The following is a 25,957-nucleotide window of genomic DNA, read 5'->3' on the forward strand; positions in this document are numbered from 1 at the left end:
ATTCACTGGACCCAGTACAAAATTGTGGGCTCTATACACTCATCTATCTCAAAACATATTTAGTCTGCCCATCTTCTCACAGGGCCCATGGCAATTGTCCACCTGACAGTACAGTAGCTGATAGAAAAAATTATTGTAATAATTTTACAGTAATTTGTGGCTTACTTTAAAATGTTATATTATTAGTTTTTAATGATTTTCTGTTTTGAATATGTTTATACTAAGTATATATTAGTATTGTGTATTATGTAATATACATCTAGTTAGTTTGTTATGTTTGACAAGGATCAGTTGATTTATCTGTATTTTGCATTTAAATATTTACAGAAAGGGTTCACACCATTACATGTGGCATCAAAATACGGTAGCCTGGATGTGGCAAAACTACTTCTACAGCGACGGGCACCCCCTGACATTGCTGGGAAGGTAGGCACAAGCAAACTGAACTGACAATCTGTTTTGCAAATTTTAAGATTAAGACAAAATGATTAAGTGCAGTTTTTTTATTCATTTATTATATATATATATATATATATATATATATATATATATATATATATATATATTTACATGACTGGTTTTAGCCTAATTCATAGAATTTTTGGAATGTTGTTTAAAAGAAATACATTGAGGCTATGTTGACTGCAAGAGTACTGGTAAGCATTGTTTCATTACTGATAACATTTTGTTAAGAAAAAGAAACAACATTGTTTTCTTCCTTTTTTCTTTGATAAGGAACCAGGTTTTGATTGCTCTCGAGCTTGCACTCTAATATAGACGATAACTTTACTTTCAAACTTACCGCGCTATAACAATCCCTGTTAACACTGCTTTTTCATCAAATATTCCATGTGTCATCAGATTTGATTTAATGCTTTTTGCAATGCTAACAGTTCTCCCTTAATCATGTTGCACTGGCCATCATCCCAGCAGAATGGTCTTACTCCTCTACATGTTGCTGCTCACTATGATAACCAGAAGGTGGCGCTCCTGCTTTTGGACAAAGGAGCATCTCCCCATGCCACAGCCAAGGTGAGATGATGTCATCGTAAAATATATATGACATGCCTTTTTTTCTTTGCAATTTAATTTAACATTTCTTTTTTCTCTAGCAAACTCTCTGTAGCTTCACCAGCCTAACTGTCCTCTGTGTCTTTTCTCTGTTTATGTAGAATGGATACACTCCCCTTCATATAGCAGCAAAAAAGAATCAAATGGAAATAGCTACAACACTCCTACAGTACGGAGCTGAGACCAACATCCAGACCAAACAGGGTGTGATGCCGCTCCATCTGGCTTCCCAAGAGGGACACAGTGAGATGGCAGCTCTGCTTCTGCAAAGAGGAGCTAATGTCAATGTTCCCACTAAGGTGAATTATTATAAAAATACTTCAAATAACAGCGAATATCAAATAAATTCAAACATTGTAAAAAAGACATTTAAGGCAGAGTTTGCAAAATTGCATTAGGCATTTTAAAAACATTGAATGATAATTAAATATGCTCTCCATCACTTTGAAATAGAATAAAATTAGCTATCTGGTCTTTTGTGTTTCCATAGTTTGAAACATTATCACAATAAATCATAATACATTTGAAATAAGACAAAGATACAAAATCAAATGAATCTAGTGGAATAATTAACATTACAGAAGAGCAAAAAAAACAAGCAAACAAACAAACAAACAAGCAAAAAATAAACAATGGGACAAAGCAATGCAACAATTGTGTGTTTTTGAATAGTTTTATATACTCATGTGGTCATGTATGTAAAACTGAGGTTTTACATGACAAAAGAAAATGGAAGAACAGGTAAGCCATTTTGTAACTATTAACAGCCGATCTTCCATTTAATCTGACCTCTTGATGGATGTGTGTTGTGCATGACTTTTTGTTCACTTATAAGCCCTATATTTGTTTAAGAATAGCTAAGGTCAAGACTATTACAAACTTTATTTCAGATTTTTTGTGATGATGAACTCCAGCTCTGTTGTGTAAATGTCTCTGGTTTGATTGGCTCACTTATTATTTATAATGTTTTCTCAGAGTGGACTTACATCCTTTCATCTTGCTGCCCAAGAAGACAAAGTAGGTGTTGGTGAGATTTTAGTTAAGCACGGTGCCAACATTGACCAACAAACAAAAGTAAGAAGATTATTATTATATCCCAAAGACATTTTTCCCAATAACTATCACCGATGCTAATAATATGATCTTTATTTCAGTTGGGATACACACCTCTTATTGTTGCCTGTCACTACGGAAATGCAAAGATGGTTAATTTTCTGTTGAAGAGTGGGGCAAGTGTCAATGCTAAAACAAAGGTATTTCTTAATATATGAATTTTAATATTAATATTAATATAAAGACCTTTTTATATTTAAATAAATCAAAAATAACTATATAACCACAGCATAAATTGATTTCCACATAAATGTATTAATTAGACAAAAGATTGCAATGTGTTATTGGCATATTCTGAAATATAACATTTGTATTCTTGTCAGAATGGTTACACACCTCTACACCAGGCTGCACAACAAGGCAACACACACATCATTAATGTCTTACTCCAGCATGGAGCCAAGCCCAATGCCATCACTGTGGTGAGTAAATATAAACACAGTCACACACAAACATACAAACGCGCACTCCATTTAAACATTATTCAATAAAATCAGCATAAAATGGACCCTATAGACGTTTTTAATACATGTTCCCCTGAAAAGGAAAAAACAGCTTCAAAGAAAAAGAAAGCAAATGTCTAATCTTGTTGTTGATATTATGTCCTCTACTGTGTAGAATGGAAACACCGCTCTTGCCATCGCACGTCGCCTTGGTTACATTTCTGTGGTTGACACTCTGAGGGTAGTCACAGAGGAAATTATCACTACAACAACGGTAAGTTTACCCAAGAATGTGCATTCATATGAAGTTCATAAAAATATGTGCGTTTTGGATTTGAACTATTAACAACAAAAACAAAAAACACATTTGTTTCTATGTAGACGGTGACAGAGAAACACAAGCTAAATGTGCCAGAGACCATGACAGAAGTCCTTGATGTGTCTGACGAAGAGGGTGAGTGTGACAAATAATTATTTTATTGCTTTATTATTTTATTAACTCCTTTATTTAATCAGTCAGTCAGTCACTCACTCAGTCCTGGAATATTTCCTCAAGTATGTTGGCAAGTCTGAAGTTTTCACTTGTAATATGTTGACAGATTTTTTAGTTGTATTCTAGTTTCTAATGTGTATTAACATGGAATTTCCTGCAGTTCCAAGACAGCTAGATGATGGGGCTATGTCTGATGACTCTATTGATTTTGAAGGTATAGAGTGACAGAGCATGGATTGGTGTGGTGTAAAAGCTCAACCTTTCTTAATGATCTTGCAGGTTTTATTGATATTAATAATAGTTGTACTGTATATGCAGGAAGTGTGTGTGGCATGATGGAATTGGCTACTTTTAAATCCATATTACTAAATGACTGTCTAAACTTTGTTTTTTTGTTTTCCTAATTAATGTTGGTCAGTTGGTTTGACGCAATCTTTTTTGTTGAAAGCGCTATATAAATAAAGGTGACTTGACTTGACTTTGTAGTGGTTAATGATTTTTCATGAAACATAATGAAAAAAAATTATATTTATTGTTTTATTGTTGCTGTAATTTATTGGAATTGTAGGGCAGCCAATAAGTTAATAAGCAGTCTACTAAACATTGGTGTTTTTTTATAAGTTGAAAATAGCAAAATTCTTCTTTAAAAAGGTCAAATAATTCCCAGTTGGAAGTTAAAATTATATGTAAAATATGTAAAAATTGTAAAATGTGTACATACTGACCCAATTAAGGCATGGCTGGTAATATTTTGGCATTAGATTTATAAATATCACCTTTTAGTGTCACATCCTGGCAAAACCAGCCCTCTAAAAACACATCAATATCCCAGTAATAGCTATGACTATTGCTAGGCAGAAGTAGGTGTTACTAAGCAGTTAATTTAGTATCATACTAGTGGAGTTTTTGTTCATGTTTTAAACTTTTAGTAATTAAGTAACTTTAGTAATTTTTGTTTTTGTTATTATTACTATTTATTTTATTGTTGTTACCACTACTACTACTAATAATAATTTATATATATAGTTTTTATTACTTTTTAATATATTTTAGATACTTGAACTTAAAGTAAAAAAAAATAGAAATGTTGCCTTGAAAGCTACTTGATGTTTTTTTTTTCAGTTTTATTTTATCTCTTTTATCTTATTTATCTCATTCTAATTTCATCCCCTTTCCCCCCATGAAGACTGTATATTTTAATATTGTATATATGTACTAAAAAGTGTTTTGTCAACCTTTTGGAGTACACTACCATATACAGCTAATTATTTTAAAGAGACATTAACTAAAAACCAACACAAATATTTTGATTTTTAAGGGAGAAAATAAAAGTGTGGAAGTTTGAACACATACAGTATAGTATCATTGAGATCTAAAACTCAGACAGTTTCCTTTTCTTTTTGTTAAATTGCTAATTATTTATTAATTATATTACATAACTTTTGTGTTGTTTTTCCCATTGTTCCACACTTTAGGCAGCCAATATGCAACTGAAAGCCAAACTCCAATGTCGGTCTACAGTATGTCAGCTCATTGGCTTACAGCACAGGCTAGAGACACTGCCCCTGCTGGCCATACTGTGGCAGAGCTGCTTCATTTAGCCTACCCTTGATGTTATTGCCCTAGGACTGCTTCACTGTAGATTGCTGTCGTACCAAATCATATAGGCTTTAATATACAGTCATTAACAAATATAATTGGAAAGAATAAAGAATCTGTAAAGTGAAGCTTTTGTGCATTTTTGTGTGTCTATAATGCGTCCAGGTTTTTTTTTTTTCTTTCTCTTTCAAGGTCTCTTACGTTTTAAACAAGTGATTATTATATTATAATAATCTTGTTTATATACTTTAAATGTGTTTGTAAATTGTAGATATACAGTATGGGATGGGATAACAGTAATAACCATCTGTCTGTCAACAGGTGATGACACCATGACAGGTGATGGTGGAGAATATTTGAGAGCAGAGGATTTGAGAGAGTTAGGAGATGACTCTCTACCTGGACAGTACCTGGATGGCATGAACTACTTGCGCTTCAGTTTAGAAGGAGGCCGATCAGACAGGTACATTAGTTTTGATACTTATTGAAATATAAGTTGATAAATAGAGTTATACTTCTTTTCGAAAAACCTGCTATTTTCTTATAGTGAAATTTTTCATTTGAAAAATTGTCATTTTTCATATTCAGTTCTCACTTTCTTTCAGAATACTTACAGTTCCTTAGTATAACTCAGACATAACAATGTATAATTTTAAATGCTTTATATTTAAATGTATAAATTTATTTGTAACTCACGTATTCTTCTTTCTGCTAATGCTGACATAGTCGCTTGCAAAGGTATGTGAGGAACTCTGCACTCTCTACGAATCAGTGATCATATTGAAAATGATCCCACTATTTTTATTCTAATACAGTGTATTTTAAGAACTAGTTGCTACATGAATGGATAGATTTTTATCAGTAATGACACTAACATGACTTTGAAACAATCTGTATTGTATAAAGTGATATATAAATAAAGATGACAACCTACTGATTGTGTAAACTGTATGTTTTTTCTTTTTATCTTTTTAGTTTGGACAGGTCCTATACACCCACTCACCAAAGTTACTACCCTGCAAGACACTATGGGATGATGGAGGATATGATATACAGCAACCAGGTAAAGTTGAGGATTTTTTTCATGCATATATATTTATTTATTTATTTTTATTGTAAAATAAAGTTTTATATGAAGGCCTTCATTTGTGATAACCTGTGGTGGCCTTCAATAATTGATATGATTAATGAACAGATTAGTCAACTTTTTTATATAAATATACACATTTTTAAAGATTCTGGCTTCTTGAATTCTGCACTTCATATCTGTATTAGTAGATAAAGCCCAAATATTAACAAAGATGTCTTTATCCACTCCAGGTGTCTTCACTTGCAGGAGAAAATGAAAAGGACTCATATAGCTGGGAAACTGAAAACTTGGACAACATAGCACTATCCTCAAGTCCTGCTCATTCCGGGTATGGAAAACAACTTCATGCTCCCCATCAAACACATTCTTACTCATACACAAAAATACTGTAACTTTTTGTATTAATGGTCAATGTGGAAACACAATTTAATCTGTTTACTTTTTTATATGTTACTGGTCTTATTGGCATTGCCTTGGTATTATTATTATTATTTTTTTTATATAATATGCATACATAATCTGCACACATTTTTAACAACCAGAAACTTGTAGGATGGTGACCTTGAAAATGCAAAGTTACTATATCACTTATTACTTACTGTAAATTCCTATGTTTTTCAAAGTTCATTCTCTCTTTCTGACTTTTTCTCTCTGATGGATGGTATTTTTGGTCTTCAGCCATTGTTCTCCATGTCATGACCATGACAATAGCAGGTGACTGCAACGTGTCATTTGACCTCAGACCTCCTCTGCTCCTTTCAGTGTGCATTCTGCACAGGAATCACCTAGTCTGCCATCTTCTTGCTATGCCTTTTGGATTATTACAATTTGTAATAGGCATGTGTGTGTGTGTGTGTGTGTGTGTGTGTGTGTGTGTGTGTGTGTGTGTGTGTGTGTGCAGGGTTTCCCATACATTGGTTTATTTGTGGCAGCCTGCCACAATATCAACACTGACTGCCACAAATACATTTTCCAAAAGACTTTGACTTTGTTGAATATACATGAGTCAAAATGCGGCATGGGTTATTTTATATAAATGTATCTTTGAAGGGAACCAATTGTCTTTAGAAAAGTATTGATGTCATTTTTATTTCATCTTTCTTATAATGCCTGATATTAGCATTCATGAGCGCAGTGCTGTTTTGATTACAGCTGTTACTAGGGAAACCACTATTTCTGTCGCTTCAAAAGCACTTCCTACTGGCAGAGCATGAAGTTGGACTTTTAATAAGCCCGTCTGCTGTTTTACATTAACATTATATACATATATATTTCACCTGGGGGAAGTGCTGCCACACATAGTGTGTAGTCTGTGGGAAACGCTGTACACACACACACACACACACACACACACACACACACACACACACACACACACACACACACACACACACACACACACACACACACATATTTACAGTAGTCCCTAAATATGCTAAAAGGCACTGCAAGTTTGAAGTCATCTGAATGTTATTTGTCATTTCACAAACATTTCTTGGAGACTAACACAGTATTTGTCTGTTTCTCATTTGTTTTTAATATATGTTTAATCGTGGATTTTGTGACAGACAAAATTTACCAAGTATAATGTAATATTACACCATTACTGTAGCATACTATTATTATTATTATTATATTATATTATATCATATTACTAACAATATTTAAAAAAGCTTAATTTAAATTTAAATGTATCAAAGATACATACCTATACAAATTGAGCCATAAAAAAACAAAAAAAAAAAACAACAACAACCAAACTGTTTTCTTTGAAAGAACAATAGTAGAGTGTGCACTTTGTTTCAGGAGCAGAAAATAGTCTGTGATAATTTGTTTAATGCTGACATGCATTCTCTGAGGATTTATTTTAAAGAATAAGAAAGCTTGTGTTGGTGTACAAAGATCCAGATTAACCAAGTTAACTTCTGAAAGTGAATTAAGGGCATTACCATAACCAGCACAAAAGTGATTGCATAAGAATTTTAATTCCTGCAAAATTACATATACTTACATATAGTTATGTATACTTTACACAAACAGAATTTTCATATACATAAACATGTTTGCTGTGCATGTTGTGTCTCTAGGATTGTATATCCACATTTCCAGACAATTTGTGCAGGTGTTATGTGTGTGTGTTTGCATGAAAATCAAACACTGATATATGTTGTTTTGATCATGTTTATGTATTTGAATATCCACCGGTATCTCATGGGTATTTGTATGTATTTTACATAGTGTGGTTCTGTAGTTAATGTAGTTCTCTATCTGTCGGTCACTACGAGTTATGTCGTGACACTTGGGATCCCCAATCATCTCTGACTTTAAGAGAAAACGCCAATGAAATTTGGCTAGTGGATTTTGCATACTTGAGCCACTCCCAGTGCATATGGGTATAAATAGGCGACAGGTGCATCCACTCTTCAGAATTTAGCTTTGGAGCTGAGTGGATGAACATGTTTGATCTCCACAAAGCCATTTCATCCTTCTGTCTGGAAGCTGTTCTGGTTGCCGTGATGGTATGAACAGTGGTGTCCCTGTCTGCAGCGATTTCCCTGGGCACTTCAACTAAAAGAGCAAATCACGGACGACTTGCATCTTTTTAAAGATGCCGTTCCATTTGTGTCCTCTTGGTTGTGGTCAGTTCTTATCCTCCGTTGACAGCCACAATCATAGTCTTCAATGTCTAGGCATCCAGCATGCTGAAGCTGCGTTCGTGTATGGTTCATGTGTTCACCTGTAAGCGTATGAGCATGGCTCTGCGACTGCGCCTCTCTCTCCTCACGGGGATAGGAAGGGCTCCCTCTGTCACTTCCCGCACTGGCTTCTCTGCCACGAGCAGAGAACCGTTGGCTAGTGCTCCGGGCGATCTGAGGGTTACAGTGAGAGCCTCTCCACCAGGCCAGTCCCCACAGACCACTCATCCCTCTCGTAGCAGCTGTTCTGTGTGGCTCCACGGTGATTCTGCTGTGCCGTCTTAGGGTGTGCCCAGCGTTTCATTCGGCGCACCGATAGAAGATCAGATGTCGATAGCAGCATCGGGGGATGGTATATTGTCCTCTGGGGATGAAGATTCGGCGGGGCTGCCCCCCTCGGTTGTTGTCGCCACCACCACCGAATCGGACCCAGAGTTGATGGTCATGCTTTTTCTGGTTCCTTGGCACAGGCCATGGCTTGCGACCATGCCCTGCTCTGGTTTCTTTCTTCCCTGAGGTGCATGAGGATCTGATGAAGTCATGGACAGCCCCTTTTTCGGCCCAGAAGCCACTCGTCTGCCTCCTCCATCCTCACTACCTTTGATGGCGGGGCTGCAAGGGGGTACGTTGACATTCCCCAGGTGGAGAGTGCGGTTGTGGTGCACCTGTGTCCGCAAAACGCCACCACTTGGAGGAAGTGTCCTCGTCTCCTCTCAGAAGCCTGTAAGCTGATGGCAGCTCTTGCGGCCAAAGCTTATGGTGCTGTGGGGTAGGCCGACTCTGCACTGCATGCCATGGCTATCCTGCAGGTTCACCAAGCCAAGGCGTGATGCAGTCCCTCGGGAAGGCAATGTCCACTCTGGTGGTCCAAGAGCACCATCTCTGGCTCAACCTAGCAGAGATGAAAGACTTCGACAAAGCACGCATTCTCAACGCTCCCTTCTCACAGACTGGGCTGTTCAGCGACACTGTCGAGGGCTGTGCCCAGCAGTTCTTGGCAATACAGAAGCAGGCAGAGGCCATTGAACATATCTTGCCCAGACCCCAGTCTGCTTCATCGTATCCAAGAAGGGTGGTGGCCTTTAGCCAATCCTTGATCTGCCAGTCTTGAATCGGACCCTTCACAAGCTCCCGTTCAAGGTGCTGACGCAGAAGCACATTATCAGATGCATCTAACACCAGGATTGATTTGCAGTGGTCAACCTGAAGGACTCTTACTTTCATGTCTCAATTCTTCCTTGACACAGACTGTTCTTATGGTTTGCGTTCAAGGGTCGGGCATGGCAGTACAGGTTCCTCCCTTTCAGGCTTTCCCTGTCCCTCATGTCTTTACGAAAGTTGCGGAGGGTGCCCTTGCCCCATCACAGGAAGTGGACATTGGGATCCTCAACTATCTCAAGCATGGCCCGCACGCAAGAACAGTTGTGCGATCACAGGGAACTGGTGCTCTGCCACCTCAGCCATATGGGGCTTCAAGTCAACTGGGAAAAAAACAAACTCTCTACTGTGCAGAGAATAACTTTTCTCAATGTGGAGTTAGACTCGGTGTGTATGACGGCGTGTCTCACCAACGAGCGTGCCCAGTCCATTCTGATTTCCTTCAGAGGCAGGACGATGGTACCACTTAAAACACTTTCAGAGGCTCCTGAGGCATATGGCATCCAAAGCTGCAGTCACGCCACTCAGATTGCTTCATATGAGACCCCTCCAGCACTGGATACACTCCCGAGTCCCGAGGGGGGCATAGCGCTGCGGTACAGTTCACTTGACCTTCATGCCGTCGTTTTGGATGGATGGATGGACCATGTCTTTCACAGGGCGGGGTGCCCTTAGAACAAGTGTCTCGGCATATCGTTGTCACAACGGATGCCTCCAGTATGGGCTGGTGGGCTACATGCAACGGGCAGGCAGCCTCTGGGTTCTGGACAGGGCCTCGACTGCTTTTGGCACATCAACTGCCTCGAATTGCTGGCAGTGCTACTAGCCTTGCGGCGGTTTCAGCCATTGCCACTTGGCAAGCATGTGTTGGTCTGTACGGACAACACTGCGACCATCAACATGCAGGGTTGTCTACGATCACATCACATGTCAAAAGCTCGCTCGCCATGGATTCTGTTTGCGATCTGTGGTTCTTCTTGCCGAGAAGACCCCGAAGATGCACGATTGGAGTAGTGCTTTCTTTCCTGCAAGAAAGGTTGGAGCGTAGCCTCCACCTTGAAAATGTATGTACGATGCAGTGGACGGCCAGTCCCTGGGAAAGCTCATCATCAGTTTCCTAAGGGGTGCCAGAAGGTTACATCCTCCTAGGCCACCCCGGGTGCCCTCCTGGGATCTCTCTATAGTCCTGGCTGGAATTCAGAGGGGCCCCTTTGAGTCACTGGATTCAGTCAAGCTTAAATTCCTGTCTGATAAGACAGCACTCCTGTCTGTGCTCTCTTCCATCAAGAGGGTCAGGGACATCCAAGTATTTTCGGTAAGCTCCTACTCTCTCGTTGCCCTGAGACCCCGGCCTGGATACGTGCCCATTGTTCCCACTATACCTTTTTGCGATCAGGAGGTGAACCTGCAAGCACTGGTCTCGGAGGAGGCAGATCCAGATCCAGTCTACGGGATGTTTCCTGTAAGAGCATTGTGCATTTACGTGGACCACACCTGGAGCTTAAAAAGCTCTGAGCAGCTCTCTGTCTGCTACGGAGTTCAGCAGAAAGGGGAAGGCTGACTCCAAGCAGAGGTTGGCCCACTGGATAGTGGATGCCTTCACCTTGGCGTGCCAATCCCAAGGCTAGCCGTGTCCCTGGGGGTGAGGGCTCACTCCACACGGATTGTTGCCTCCTCCTATGCGTTGGCACATGGCGCCTCTCTGGCAGACATCAGCAGAGCTGCAGGCTGGGCAACACTGAACACCTTCGTGAGATTTTACAGTCTCCGCGCTGAGCCAGTTTCTTCCAGTGTGTTGGGTAACAGGTAAGTGATGGGAACAGCTGGCCAGTGTCATGTTTGCTGCGCCATTCCCCCTCACCCGGGGATCCGAGCACTTTTTTTCCTCCTGCAGTAAGTTCCCCAGATAGCGAACCCTGGTTGAGTATCCTCCAGCACCCCTGGCAGTCAGACTGGGCAGTGCTAGGCCTAGCATCAGGTGTTAGCTTACCCAGGTCTCTGGTCAGCCCCTTTACTGGGCTAGGTGTCCATATGGCTTGATTCACTTCTGGCAATCCCATATGTGTATTCTCCATGGTAAGGTTTCCCTCTCGGTAACCCATGTCTTCTTTTGACAGATCATTCTGTCAGTCTCTGCTGGCAGTCATTCCATCCCTACTCTCAGGTAGGACCTGCCTCAGAGACCCATTCCATATGTAGTACTGCCCCAGGCCTGGGTCAGTCCATATCAGTGTCTCCACATGATACAGTACCTCTCTATGGGTAGGATATAGCTCTTGAGCACCTTTTTCCTGAAGGCTTGCTTCCCCACCGGTACTGCCGAACTGTAAAAACAAATAGGAAAGACTTGAAGCAAATCTTTCATTGAAGGTCGAAATCCCTTGTGGTAAGAAATTTCTGTGGTGAAAGGAACAGCGGCATGGCCATCACCAGCAGTGTTATACTCCCCTCTGGTCCCTGCGGGTTACCAAGGGCAGCGAATTTGCGGTGGAGCATTGGGTAGGTTACAACCGTTGCATGGCATTTGTCTGACACGCGGATGCTTGTCAACATTTACGATACATTATGGTTGTGACGGGGTTCAGGTTGTGGCGCTCTCCATGGACCCCATTAAAGTCAGAGATGATTGGGGCTCCCAAGTGAATCCCCATATGTTGTCACGGCATAACTTCTGCATTCCCTCCATCAAGAAATGATTGTTACGTATGTAATCAAGACGTTCTACCACACATACATTTACTTACGTTTGCATAGACAATAAAATGTACAATATTACCATATTGATTGCATCTGAAAATGTTGCTAATTGCACATGAAAACTGTAAAGGCATACATATTTACAAATAATCATTTATGAATATCGAATTCATGAAATTTATGGTTGATATTGTATTTATGATCATGGAGGTTATGATTTCAGTTGCATTTGTTTATGCCAGTTGCTCATTTAATTTATTAATTTAACTTGATTCAAAATTTATGTTAATTAAGCCGTCACTTTAAATCTTAAAAAATAATAACATTTTTGGAATTAACTATGACTTACATGTGTTTGCCATAGAATACAAATATTAAACTTATATTTATAAATTACATTTATATATTCTTTTTATAAACAGTGGTTATGTTTAGTTTTAGGTTTAATATTACAGTTTTTATAGGTGTAAATACACAAATAATGTTTACATTTTAGATGTTGTCAGTCCATCCATATTGTACATTTCAGTATCTATCCAAGCATACAAAAAAAAATATTGTTTTAACTGTAAATGTTACATACTAATACCTACTAAATAATATCAGGCTGGAATATCATGATCACCTTTTGAAATGACTTGTGATTTCATGACATGCATATGGTTTTCATTGAAGTGGTTCTTTATTAAACATCACTAAACTCTTATTTCATCTGAAGATATGGTGCCTTTTTAAAATACATATTAACATTGTACATCCTCAATGCAGTTTCTTAGTCAGCTTCATGGTGGATGCCCGTGGAGGTGCCATGCGTGGATGCCGCCACAATGGTCTACGGCTGATCATTCCACCACGGAAATGCAGTGCCCCTACTCGAGTCACCTGTAGACTGGTGAAAAGGCACCGACTGGCCACCATGCCCCCCATGGTAGAGGGTGATGGTCTAGCTAGCAGGCTGATTGAGGTTGGACCCTCTGGAGCTCAATTTCTTGGGTAAGCAGCTATTGATTTTAGTTTGTTTGGCAGATCAGACCGTTAGTTAAATTCAGACACAAAATAATGTGTATGATTTAAACTCTGAACATGTTATCTTTTTATATTGACTATTAAATTATAATAAAAAGAGATGCTAACTTTTAATCAATGCTGAAAGTAGTCTGGTGCACTGGGCTATGCTGGAAACACCAGTATTTTGCACAGTATCTTGAACATTTCTTGCACACCAGTATAAACGTACTTTCTGAATAAAATGATTATTTTAGATCTGAAAGGACCTTCTTATCTACATGTTAAATGACCCATCACACTTTTCTTGTTTTAAGTAACATTTAGGGGTGGGTAATAGACTAAATTACATTGAAAATGGTATTTTAGAAAATGTGATAAAATATTTGCTTCTGATTATACCCCTCAAACAAAATTGATTGAATTTAAACCATACACTTTTAATTTAAAGCCATGACTGTTTCCCTCAAGCATATATTTTGGTGAGAATGTTCTGAAAAAGTTTTTTTCCCTTTCAGCTTTAATGTATGCATTTCCACTTTTACTTAATACTGAAACATACTTAGAATTGCAATGGATACATGTTACTGTTGCATGGTAAAAATCAAGCAGATCTAGAAAAGTGGTGCTGGGGTGGAGGAGGGCTAAAGGCACACAGTACTGAGTTGGACCAGGTTGGGGGGGAAATAAATAAGGTTGCATAGAAAGGAAAGAGATATTGATTTACTGTGTTGCCAGCTTGAAAGATCCAGTCGGCTACCCATGAGAGTTTTATGACTGAACTATGCATTAATTTTAATTCCAAATTAGATAAAATGTTGTTGACAGTGTAAAATAACAATAAACTGTTAATAGTTATTATTAGTAGTATATGTAATAATACTAATAATATTCAAAGGGAGCAGTTTTTCCAATTTTAACAATGCTTTGATGAAATATTGTACAATGTTGTTATGGACTTGTTTGCTGCTTTTATTACTCATCTCCTATCAAAATGACTGATGTCGGTCCTGCATTTCTGTATTTAACAAGGTTGTAACACCTTAAGCTTTGTTAATATTTTATTATTTATTTATTTTGCTAAATGGCTTGCAGTGAAATTCATTGTACCAGCAAAAAATTAATCCTCCTTAAATTGCTCCATGATTTTATATGTTTTTCCCTTGCTGACTAACAAATGATAAATGGAAATCTACATATAGTGCAATTACAGGGCTGTGTCAGATATTGCTTCACATCCTTATATAGAGCCTTATTTGAGGGGACAGCCATTTGTAGTGGTGTGCAAAACCATAGTGGACATTACAAAGTGCACTTTTTTAATTCAATAATGCACCTCAGTAGCAAGTGCAAAACCTATGTACCCTCAACAGCTAGTCGCTAAAGAATACCCATGCACTGTCGTTGCATCAACTGAAGTCCTCAGTGTCGCCAAAAGATGGCATCTGCATCTGCATATTCTAGTGCTCATCCATGTGATGTATTCTCCACATATTAACCTCCCTTTGGGCAGGATGTGGTCTCAGTAGCTTTCCTTCCTTCTCCCATTTGGGAGAAAGAGCATTTCCTTAATGCTCTGGTCTGCAGACAACTGTGGGAGAAAAAGAACAGAAAAGATCAAAATGACTACACAGGTTACATAAGGCGTTGTGAAGCTTATGATGTAGCCGGGTTCTCTTGTTACCCAGCACACAGTTGCTTGCCAGCACCTGCTCTATGCAAGCCTCGTAACTCAGTTAAGTGATTGTGACACTTTCCATTGAGACCCCTAATGTCAGTAGTTAAACACAACATCAAAATGACTGACAGATAGGGAAATTCTTGGATACTGTTTTAAACTCCATTCCCTGATGGAGGGAATGAGATGTACTGTAGTGTTCCTCCTGCCATAACACAACACAACAACACAATGCCTTGACTTTTTCCCCCAATCAGGAAATAGAGGTTACAATAATAACAAAGGCCATTTTCAGTTTTCATGGAATATCTCTGTAAGGCTTTATTGCGAAAAACAAAAAATTTTTTTAAAATGCTCAATTTAACTGTTGTTGCCCAAAAAGTGGAACATGGTGGAACCGACAGAGCAGATTCTCAAGGACAATGAAGAAGAAGCCTTTCTTTTGGGAGGGGCACAACTGTGGATATGCTTTTACTAAACATCAGTGGTCCAAAACTGTTCTATAATTTAGCCATTCTGAAAATGAGAGAATGTACCGCCTGATTTAACATAAGGGGCCCATCATGTACCAGGTAGTAAGGGCACATGGTTTAAAGGGGAAATTGTTTTAATTAGAGGAACCATTTTTGTGATCAGGTAGACAATGTTGCCTGCTTTTACTTGCAGTCATGCAAAATTGAACGTGAACTTGAAGACTGCAGAGTGTCCTATTTGTCCTTTTAAGTTTCAGAAGTGTTCTCACAAGTGACCCCTTTGTGCACAAGAGATTATGCGTATTATTTGGGACAGGGTTATAGATTCAAATTTGTATTTGAAAATCTAGTAAAAAATTATTTTCCACATTTTTTACTAAATGAACAAAATAATTTTTATTTATATGCAAAAACATTTAGTAATAAACCTAATTAAGAAATATACCTATACAGTACATACAGTATATGTGACCCTGGACCACAAAACCAGTCATAAGTAGCGCAGGTATACAGTATTTGTAGCAATAGCCAACAATGTATGGGTGAAAATTATCGATTTTTCTTTTACTGTATGCTAAAAATCATTAGGATATTAAGTAAAGATCATGTTCCATGAAGAAATTTTGTAAATATATAAAAACCTAATTTTTGATTAGTAATATGCATTGCTAAGGACTTTATTTGGATAGCTTTAAAGGTGATTTTCTCAATATTTAATTTTTTTTGGACCCTCAGACTCCAGATATTCAAATAGTTGTATCTCTTCCAAATATTGTCCTATCCTAACAAACCATACATCAATGGAAAGCTTATTTATTCGGATGATGTATAATAATAATAAAAAAAAAATATTATATTTGGACACAAACAAAATGCCAACTGGAGACTAGCATGAACATGACTGAATGATGATGCAAGCAAATAGTTTAATAATGTAGTAATGAATATTTGGACAGTTTCAGATTAGATTGGAAAATGAACTTTTGAAAAGATTTTTATTAATGATGTTTCTGTTTTAATGCTCCCATGAGTCCCATGCATGGAACAGGCTTTTAGCATGGTCTTTAAGAAACTAAACTAGGAAATAATTACAATATTAGTTGCTTATTACGTTTATATCACCAACAAAATAATATATTGTAAATATCTGATATACAGTATATTTCCGTGTCCTAAAAGTTACTGATGATTTTTCAAAAAAAAAAAAAAAAATTCTAGCATTTGACAATTAATCAAGCAGACAGTGTCAAAATAATCCCATGTATTACAAAAACTACAGATTTTACAGTTTTTTTTTCTAATAACCAGAAGAAAAAAAAAACCTAATTGCAAAATCTTTTTTTTAAAAAATGGAATGTACTCTTACTAAAAACAATGGGGAATTTAAGCTCTTCTGACTTTTCTATTCTAAATGGAAATGGATCTACACAGGAAACTCGACAATATGCCATCTATGCTCTCTTTTCTCACTGCTGCTATTGGATGACAGTAAGCTCCACCTCCCTACTGCCCCGCCCCCTCTGAATGAGAGTGAGAGTTTGGTTAGCCGCATTCTGCAACTGGGCCCACCAGGGACAAAATTTCTGGGGTAGGAGTGACACATAAAACAACCAATGGATGCCAGTCCCACACCCCACTTTCTCCTTTCACACTATCTTCTTTTTAATTGTGTTGTATTTTGCTTTCATTGTAAAGTGTCTCTGTATAGTGTATATATAGTGTATGGTACCATACCATATAGGGTATGGTATTTTTTTTCATTTTAGTCTTGATTACTCATGAGTGTTTCCAAACTTGTTGAAACTGATTAACAAATTGTGGATATACTTCTATACATCGCTATCAAAATTTCACAGGTTTGGGAATTCATGATCAAAACATTCCAAAATCACACTATTTGTAGTGATTGTCATACTATTTGTAGTGAAGTGTGTTGTTCTAAATCATGTTTCATTTAGCTCCTTTAGATGAATGTTTGTGCCCAGCTCTTTGTGCTCATCCTTTTTCTTTTCTTTTTTTTTTTTGCCATTTGCTGAGCTACTTTTGTTGCAGCATGAATTTCAGTGGTTGTGTGCATTTTTAGGTATCGATATAATATGAATATTATTATATGTGGCAGGTACTTTGTAGTATATTTGTGAAAGTTTTCACTCATTTAGGCTGTAGTCTATTAGTAGGTATGTCCAGTAGAATTTTAATCAAGTATTAAGACTTGCATCAAGAGATATCTGGGCATATCAAGGTGTTTCAGCACTGAAGTTAAAACGAATTAAAAGCCAAGACCAGTTGCTTTTCATAAACTTTCTTTTTAAATATGTTCTTTTTGAGTTTGTTTTTAAACATTCTAATAAAAGACAAAAAAAAAACAAAAAAACAATAGTAATACAATATAATACACATTATTTATGTAGAGCCTACATGATATAAACTGGATCCAGTTGCTTTTAATCTTTGCAGTTACTGAACTAGAGAAAAGTAAGTGTAATAGGAAATGTCTCATTCCCGTTTCTGAATATTATTCTACCAATTGCATTACATTAAAACAGCAAGCCTCTCAAGATCATTTATTACAGTTATTTCAGAGCTAAATTTATTAGATTAACTGTAGATAATATGGTAGATATATAGACTTTGTACACAAATATAGAATACAAAATACATAAACACACACACTTACACAGGTTTTTATGAATAACATTCTTTAACTTCCTGCTGGGTGTTAGGCCGGTGATTGTGGAGATCCCTCACTTTGCGGCGCTAAGAGGAAAAGAGAGGGAGCTGGTGATCTTACGCAGTGAAACGGGAGAGAGTTGGAAAGAGCATCATTGTGAGTACACAGAAGAAGAGCTCAACCAGATCCTCAACGGCATGGATGAGGGTAAGAAAAAAACCACATCCACAGATAAGCATAACATGAATATGACCAATGCAAATGATAACCTTCCTTCTTTCTAACATAGTCATGCAGGTTTGCACAATTGAATGGTCCCTTTCTCATTGGCTGCTCTATACATTATGTATAAATTATATATATTTTTTTTTAGGACTGGACCCACCAGAAGAGTTGGAGAAAAAGCGAATCTGTCGCATTATCACTCGGGACTTTCCACAGTATTTTGCTGTGGTGTCACGAATTAAGCAAGACAGTAATCTCATTGGTCCAGAAGGTGGTATTCTGAGTAGCACAGTGGTCCCTCAAGTACAGGCTGTCTTCCCAGAGGGAGCTCTCACTAAACGCATCCGTGTTGGCCTGCAGGTAGCATGGAGATTAAATAAAAAATATTACAATGTAGAATCAAAGTGCACACAGCTTATTTTAGTTTAATTTAATTTTATTTTATTTGTCAGTTATTGCTGTTAATTTAGCTATAATATTATAATAATGTTAATGTTATAATAATGTTATAACAGTCATTTTTTTTTTCCTTCGATGTGTCAACAATATTTTGTTCAATTTCTTCTAGATTAAGATTGATTTTAGTAATCAGTAATTCAATTCAAAGTAGTAGAAATAGTACAATGTACTTACAGTGTGCCACTGTCTTTTTGATTTTACTTAAAAGTTTACGATGAAAGTTACACTTCTCAAACTTACATAATAGTTATTTTAAATAACATTTTAATGCTTTATTATGTTATTGAGCTGTTGTGCTGTCACATGCATTCTGTTGGTAACAGTCACAATATTTAAATACATTTTGAACAAATTACAATGAGATCCATTGTGTTACAGTACTTTACATTATTAATTTGCTCTGAACCTATCATTATGATAGTTGTATTCATTATTGTTTTTGCTTTTTGGCCAGGCTCAACCAATGAGTATTGATGTAGTGAGGAAGAATTTGGGTAATAAAGCCACATTCAGCCCTATAGTCACTCTGGAACCACGGAGGAGGAAATTCCATAAACCCATAACCATGACCATCCCTGTCCCGAAGAGCTCCGCTGACCCAATCCTTGGTGGCTTTGGAGGTGGAGATGCTCCTACATTACGTTTGCTATGCAGCATCACAGGTGAGAAAGTACACAGGAATATACAGAAACCAAACAAAATGCTCTTCATTCTTAAGGTAGCACAATATACATTAAAGGTGTATTAAAGGTTAAGTGTAACACTGTAGCACTAGTGGCATAGGTTAAGTCATGTAGAGCCTATTGCAGTCGATAATCTACTTCCACTGAGTTTAATGGTGTGCTTCTGATTTGATATAAAAAGGCTTACCATTTTCTGGTTATATATGTTTATAATTGTTGTTGTAGTTCCTGAATCTTCACTTAAAAATGACTGTTTGGAAGAAGATTTTACAGTCTGTACATTTTTATAAAGGGGAAAAAAAGACAAATGAGAGAGAAAGAAAGAAAGAGAGAAAAAATCAAGAAAACCATTAAAAATCTTTGAAAATACCACAAAAATTGTTACTAAATTTATAAACATATTTGAATTTTGTAACCAAAGACCATTTTTTTGCATGTTTAGGTGGGACCACTCCTGCTCAATGGGAAGATATCACTGGGACTACACCATTAACATTCACCAGTGACTCTGTGTCTTTCACCACAAATGTGTCTGCCAGGTATTTTCTCTACAAGCATTGCCTGGTAGAGCATTATTCAATTTATTAAATTTTCCCATTCTAGCCGCCAATCCTCAGTGAAGCCCACAAACAAACAATAATGAATTAATTAAAATAATTAATTAAAATAAGCACCAATATCTCCCATATTTTCTTCATCAGATTCTGGCTCATAGACTGCAGGCAGGTTCAGGAGTCGGTGAACTTCGCCACTCAGGTGTATCGTGAGATCATCTGTGTTCCTTACATGGCCAAATTCGTCATCTTTGCCAAAACACATGACCCTATTGAGGCTCGATTGCGCTGTTTCTGTATGACTGATGATAAAATGGACAAAACTTTGGAGCAGCAAGAGAACTTCACAGAAGTGGCACGAAGCCGAGATGTGGAGGTGAGTCATGGGTATTGCTACACTTGATTGCAGCCCAGGCAGATATTTCTCAGTATTGTATTGTCTAAACTAGTTTTTCTCAACTAATTGTATATATATATATATAAAGCCTTTTTGGACTGTTTGCAGTAAATTTTACTGCATATAAAGAGGTGTTCCTAAAAAACGGTATACGGGGAATACTTACATTAATTGATATAAATAATTGGAATTGTTGTTCGGAATTGGAATTCAACATAATTTTCACAGCTGCAGTGTTAACTGAAAAAAATTGCTGTTAAGTGTTTAGCAACTTGATGCAACTTGACAGAATAGACTGTCCTTTTTTTTTTACATGTTCTGGTTTACAGCAGATTCAGACATGTCTCGTATTTATAAGGGAGCATTTAAATTACAGAGAATTTGAGATAGTAACAAATTTATTGTTTTACAGCTGATCAAATGAATCATCTTGCAATTGGTTGAACTGGCCATAATTATCAACTCTGAAAGATTATTACTTTTGTTGACCACCTAGAATAATAGTAAAGTAAAATCACTATTTATTAGTAAGGTAAAAAGATTAAGACATTAACTTGTAAGCACAGAGCACAAGATACTTCCCTTTAAATACAATACTCTTCAAAGACAGTACTTTATTAAAAAATATATTTTATTCATTATAATACATGTTGATTGTTGTAACACATGTCTAACAAGCTGAAAGACTGAAGGAAAGAAAGTAAAAAAAAAAAAAAAAATAGAAAAGTGGTTCAGAAGTTTCTAGCAATGCATTCTATTTCACAGATTTAACGTGAACAAACCATTTAGTAAATGAGTGGGAAACTAAAGCTTTTGGGGCGAAGTTTAAATTAGACTAGATTAGCTACAGTATATGACTTGTTCTGGTTCTGACCAGTTATATAGACACTCTCTTTAGTTTAGGATAAGTTAGTAGCCATCCTAACTTTGTTTTGCTCCCCTCACATTAATCAACATGTTATTTTCTTAGTCACATGGTTCCTGATCTTTCCGCTCTTGCAATATATAATTTAGTAATGATTTCCATAAAAAGAATATGATACATTCTCCCAAAAATTGATTACCATCAACATTTAGGAAATTATTTAACAATCACACACACACACACACACACACACACACACACACACACACACACACACACACACACACACACACACACACACACACACACACACACACATTTGAATGCATTTTTAACAAAGACACTGTTATTGTTATGTTATGTTGCATTCTAGGTATTAGAAGGTAAACCAATCTATGTAGACTGTTTTGGAAACCTGGTTCCTCTAACAAAAAGTGGCCAGCATCATGTCTTCAGCTTCTATGCCTTTAAAGAGAATCGACTGGCTCTTTTTATCAAAGTAAGTCAACTATGATATATCTGAAGAATTAGAATTGGATTGATACAATGGTTTAACCGCACACTTGATGAATCACTTGTAGATACGAGACAACACTCAAGAGCCTTGTGGACGTTTGTCCTTCACAAAAGAGCCAAGATCTTATAGGACTTTGACTCATAGTGCAATATGCAATTTAAACATCACTCTGCCAGCTTACTCTAAGGTAAGTTCATGCCCTTTGCCAGTGGTTCCCAATCATGGTCTTGGAGAACCTCCAACACCACACATTTTAGATGTCTCCCTATTCAAACTCACCTGATTCAACTCATCAGTTCATTAGTGAAGACTCCAAGACCTCAAATGTGTGTGTCAGATAAGAGACACCGAAAATGTGCAGTGTTGGGATTCTCCAGGACCAGGATTGGTAAACACTGCCCTACGCTATTACTGACATTACAGAGCTGCAAAATGCATTGTCCAGTGAAATTTCCATTTCTTTTGTGTTTGTTTATTTTGTCAGCTTTTATGGCAGGTTTGCATGCATTACGTTCATTTTGTTGTCGTTATATGATTGTTTCAGGCCACAATATCTACATAGCTTTATATAAACTTTAACATGTGAGTAACTTTATCAGACATAGATGAAGCACCATAAAATTTTAGTCTATTACACAACTCATCTTTTCATTCTTTTCTTTATTTTATTTCCTTGTTTAATATTGTAATTTGTTGGGGTTAAAACTGATAAATGCTTTTATGCATTTCTGTTGCATTTAACCCCTGTCACACTTCACTGGCTGGCCACAGACATGTTCTGTTGCTGTGGTAACTGCTTTGCCTGCTCTCTCTGTCCCCTTCTGTCTTTCTTCTACTTCTGTCCTTTCTATCTTCCCGGCGCTCTCTTCCTCTTTTGCTGCTTTTTGCTCCTCAAAGGAATCAGATTCAGAACAAGAACCTGATGAGGAGGTAACTGCAATTTTGCACTTTACAAAAAATGTCCTTTGCTTTCCTCTATTGTCTCAGTTCAAAACTCCAGTCTTCAGTCTCGCTGGCTTTAATTATTATTAATAGTACTAGTAGTATTATGTTAGTGCACAGAGATAAGCTGTTGCGTGAACATTAATACTGGGAAAATGTTTTGTAACCCTTAGAATGTCATGAATGGCTCTTCAAATGTTTTTTTTTTTTTTAGTAGCAATAGCTTAATTTCATAAAATACAGATCATTATAAAGGGTTTACACACATTTTCTCATAAATATATATTGTTTGCTGTACCAGCTGTGATAGATGTAATGTCAGTATCCAGACATATAAAAATATTTATGTCTATTAATGCATAGCATGTACAGTATACAACTGAATTTTCTTCACCTGTTTTTCTTTACAGACAAGCGGAACACTTGAGAAATGTAAGATGTCTAATTTAATTAAAATATGTTGTCTTGCACCAGACACCTTTCCACTTAACTTACTAACTGAGAATGTCACCACTGTAAATAACTTAAAAAGCATGGTATTAACATTCCAAAACAATTATTTGTGTCTGAGTGAGTTAACTATTTGCCTGTTGTACAACACTTTTCTCAGTTAAATTAAAGTTAATGTAAGTTTCAGGGTAATGATTCTGACAACAAAAATTACTATTAAATTATATACATAAGGGTCTATATAAAATATATAAAATGGGTTCCTTTTGCTATGGAAAAAGCAAATTTTAACAGTAAAATTCTGTAAGACTTTGAAGGTACACTATGTAACTTTTTTGTACAAAATTTACAAACTTTATATGAGCAGGTAGATTGTGAATACATCTACCAAAACATTTTTTGTCTTTTTCTGACTCACTATGGTACACCTATAATGTTTATATTGGTACTATTTTAGACCGAGCAGGACACTACAAAGTAGCTCAGTATGCAAAGTAGCTCTGGCTTCAGTGTTCTTTCACAAGATGCAATTATTTTGTTTATTAACCGCTAGAGCACCAAAAGTTATGTAGTGTACTTTTAAACATTCTATCAAACATTTTTCTTTAGGTGGTAATTAATTGCATTGTGCTATGTTAATTAATATACGGATATGAGACACAAAAGCACCCATTTTATAATGACTACTCAACCTTTCTCTCTCTTTAGACCAGTGGTTTTAAATGAATAGTTCAACCAAAAATGAACATTTCCTAAAAATGTTCTCACCCTCATGCTATGTCATCCAAAACATAAATGAGTTTGTTTCTCCATCGGAACAGATTTAGAGACATTTAGCATTGCATGACTTGCATCAACTGTAATCCATCATTTAAGGTCTTGTGAAGTAAAAAACTGCATGCGTGTAAGACACAAATCCATCCTTTATTAAGGCATTTTAACTTAAAACCATTTTGGACAGTTTTTGCTTGTAAACTGTTCTTGACCTTTGGGTATTTCTCTTCTGATTTAGATAAGGTGTCTTTTTCACTAAAGAGAAAGCAATATTATGGATAGAGGTGGTTAAAAAAGTAAAAAGTCAAAAACATATTAATTAGGGATTTATTACAAACATGCAGATATTCACTTCACAAGACATTTATTGATGAGCTGGAGTTGTATGGATTACTTGTGGATAATTTTTCATTTTTGGTGAACTATTCTTTTGGTTCTGGGACCCATTGCTCTACATGTTTTGTATGTCTCTCTTATCTCACACAGTTCAGTTGAATAAGGGAAATAAAAATGTGCAGAGCTGTGGTCCCCATTTTCTTATTTTAGGTGATATTAGTGAGTGTAGCTTTCTTTTTTCATATTAGTATCATTCTGATCAGTTTATGAATCATGATAGAGGGAGAGGTTTTTGAATAATCACTTTTTTTGTACAATGTGAAATTCATTCATACTGTGGTGATGTTTATGTTTTCAACTGTTTTAGAGCCCTGTTCCCTTCATTACACAATAACAATCTGCAAAGCAAATTATGATTTCCATCTAAATCTGTATGAGTCACCCTCATTACCTTTTTAGTGCCTTTTTTTTTTTTTTTAAATAACCCAGCCTTGCAAGACTCTTCCCTTTCTTTATATGCTGTAAGAATGTACAAAAAACTGAAGTGGGCATATGATATAAACCTGTATATACCAGTTTATTTGTATGTATTTATTTATTTATTTATTAGATGTGTGGCTTTATCAGTTGGATATTAACATTGTATAGTTTGCTTACTATTGCTTTAGAGAGAATCAAAATCACCACACTATGTAATGTGACCTACAAGTATAGTACATGCATTATGTTAATGTTTAGGTGTAAAAATTAGAATCCAGATTTATTACTACATGGAACTTAGTACACAATAACATGTTAGTTTACTAAGGAAATAACAGCTAACATAGAGTATTATGAATGCTGTCTTGTGTGTGTGTGTGTGTGTGTGTGTGTGTGTGTGTGTGTGTGTGTGTGTGTGTGTGTGTGTGTGTGTGTGTGTGTGTGTGTGTGTGTGTGAATGATTTTTCAGAACTGCACCTTGTTTAATTAACACTATTCATCATTGCCACTACTACTACTAATAAAAAAAATTCTGCTTATGTTGTTTTTCAAATGCATTTATTTCCACATTCTAAAATCACATTTATGTTTTACTGTTATTCCATTTTAGTTGCATATCACTGGCTTTCTTAAAAAATAAAATAAGAATAAAAAAATAGTTTTACTAAGTTCAGTTTTATAAAGTTCTCTCTTGAATTCTCTGAATTCTCTCTTTCTCTCTCTTTCTTTCTTCTGTAGTCATGAGTTATACATGAGCAATGTCTACTTTGTGTCACTGTTTTTCAGTACATGTCCAAGTGTTTGGGTTGGCTTATTTTCATCTCCCTTTTTAATTATCGCGTTAGTTTGTCTTTTTGTTTGTGTGTGAGTGTGCTGTTGAACCAAATGTGAATAAGCAAGTTTCCTGCTTATTCTTCTGTGGTCTTTAAGATTTGATTAGTATTTGCTTTGCAGTTGTTATTTTCCCATGAGTCCAGTAGACTCTCCACCACTCATTATCCCACAGTCCACTTAGCTCTTTGTCATCTTGATGCCTTCTGGTCCTTGAAACTTGAATTTATCCCTTATCTCCTTTTCCAATCTCTGTC

General features: G+C 36.6%; 1 protein-coding gene across 1 annotated transcript in view; it reads left to right on the top strand.

Annotated features, from left to right (window-relative positions):
• LOC109057566 (ankyrin-2-like) overlaps positions 1-25,957 on the top strand; it is an 81,777-nt gene that overhangs the window by 44,442 nt on the left and 11,378 nt on the right. Inside the window, 25 exon segments of the mRNA XM_042728440.1 lie at positions 328-426; positions 931-1,032; positions 1,173-1,370; positions 2,047-2,145; positions 2,226-2,324; positions 2,508-2,606; positions 2,803-2,901; positions 3,009-3,081; positions 3,281-3,334; positions 5,041-5,182; positions 5,446-5,457; positions 5,695-5,782; positions 6,040-6,137; positions 6,488-6,523; positions 13,129-13,353; positions 17,006-17,104; positions 18,240-18,394; positions 18,561-18,772; positions 19,326-19,533; positions 19,997-20,093; positions 20,256-20,484; positions 21,744-21,869; positions 21,952-22,074; positions 22,785-22,817; positions 23,240-23,261. Coding sequence (XP_042584374.1) covers positions 328-426; positions 931-1,032; positions 1,173-1,370; positions 2,047-2,145; positions 2,226-2,324; positions 2,508-2,606; positions 2,803-2,901; positions 3,009-3,081; positions 3,281-3,334; positions 5,041-5,182; positions 5,446-5,457; positions 5,695-5,782; positions 6,040-6,137; positions 6,488-6,523; positions 13,129-13,353; positions 17,006-17,104; positions 18,240-18,394; positions 18,561-18,772; positions 19,326-19,533; positions 19,997-20,093; positions 20,256-20,484; positions 21,744-21,869; positions 21,952-22,074; positions 22,785-22,817; positions 23,240-23,261 — 2,827 coding nt within the window.

Source organism: Cyprinus carpio, chromosome B7, assembly GCF_018340385.1.
Source record: "Cyprinus carpio isolate SPL01 chromosome B7, ASM1834038v1, whole genome shotgun sequence".
Taxonomy (NCBI): Eukaryota; Metazoa; Chordata; class Actinopteri; order Cypriniformes; family Cyprinidae; genus Cyprinus; species Cyprinus carpio.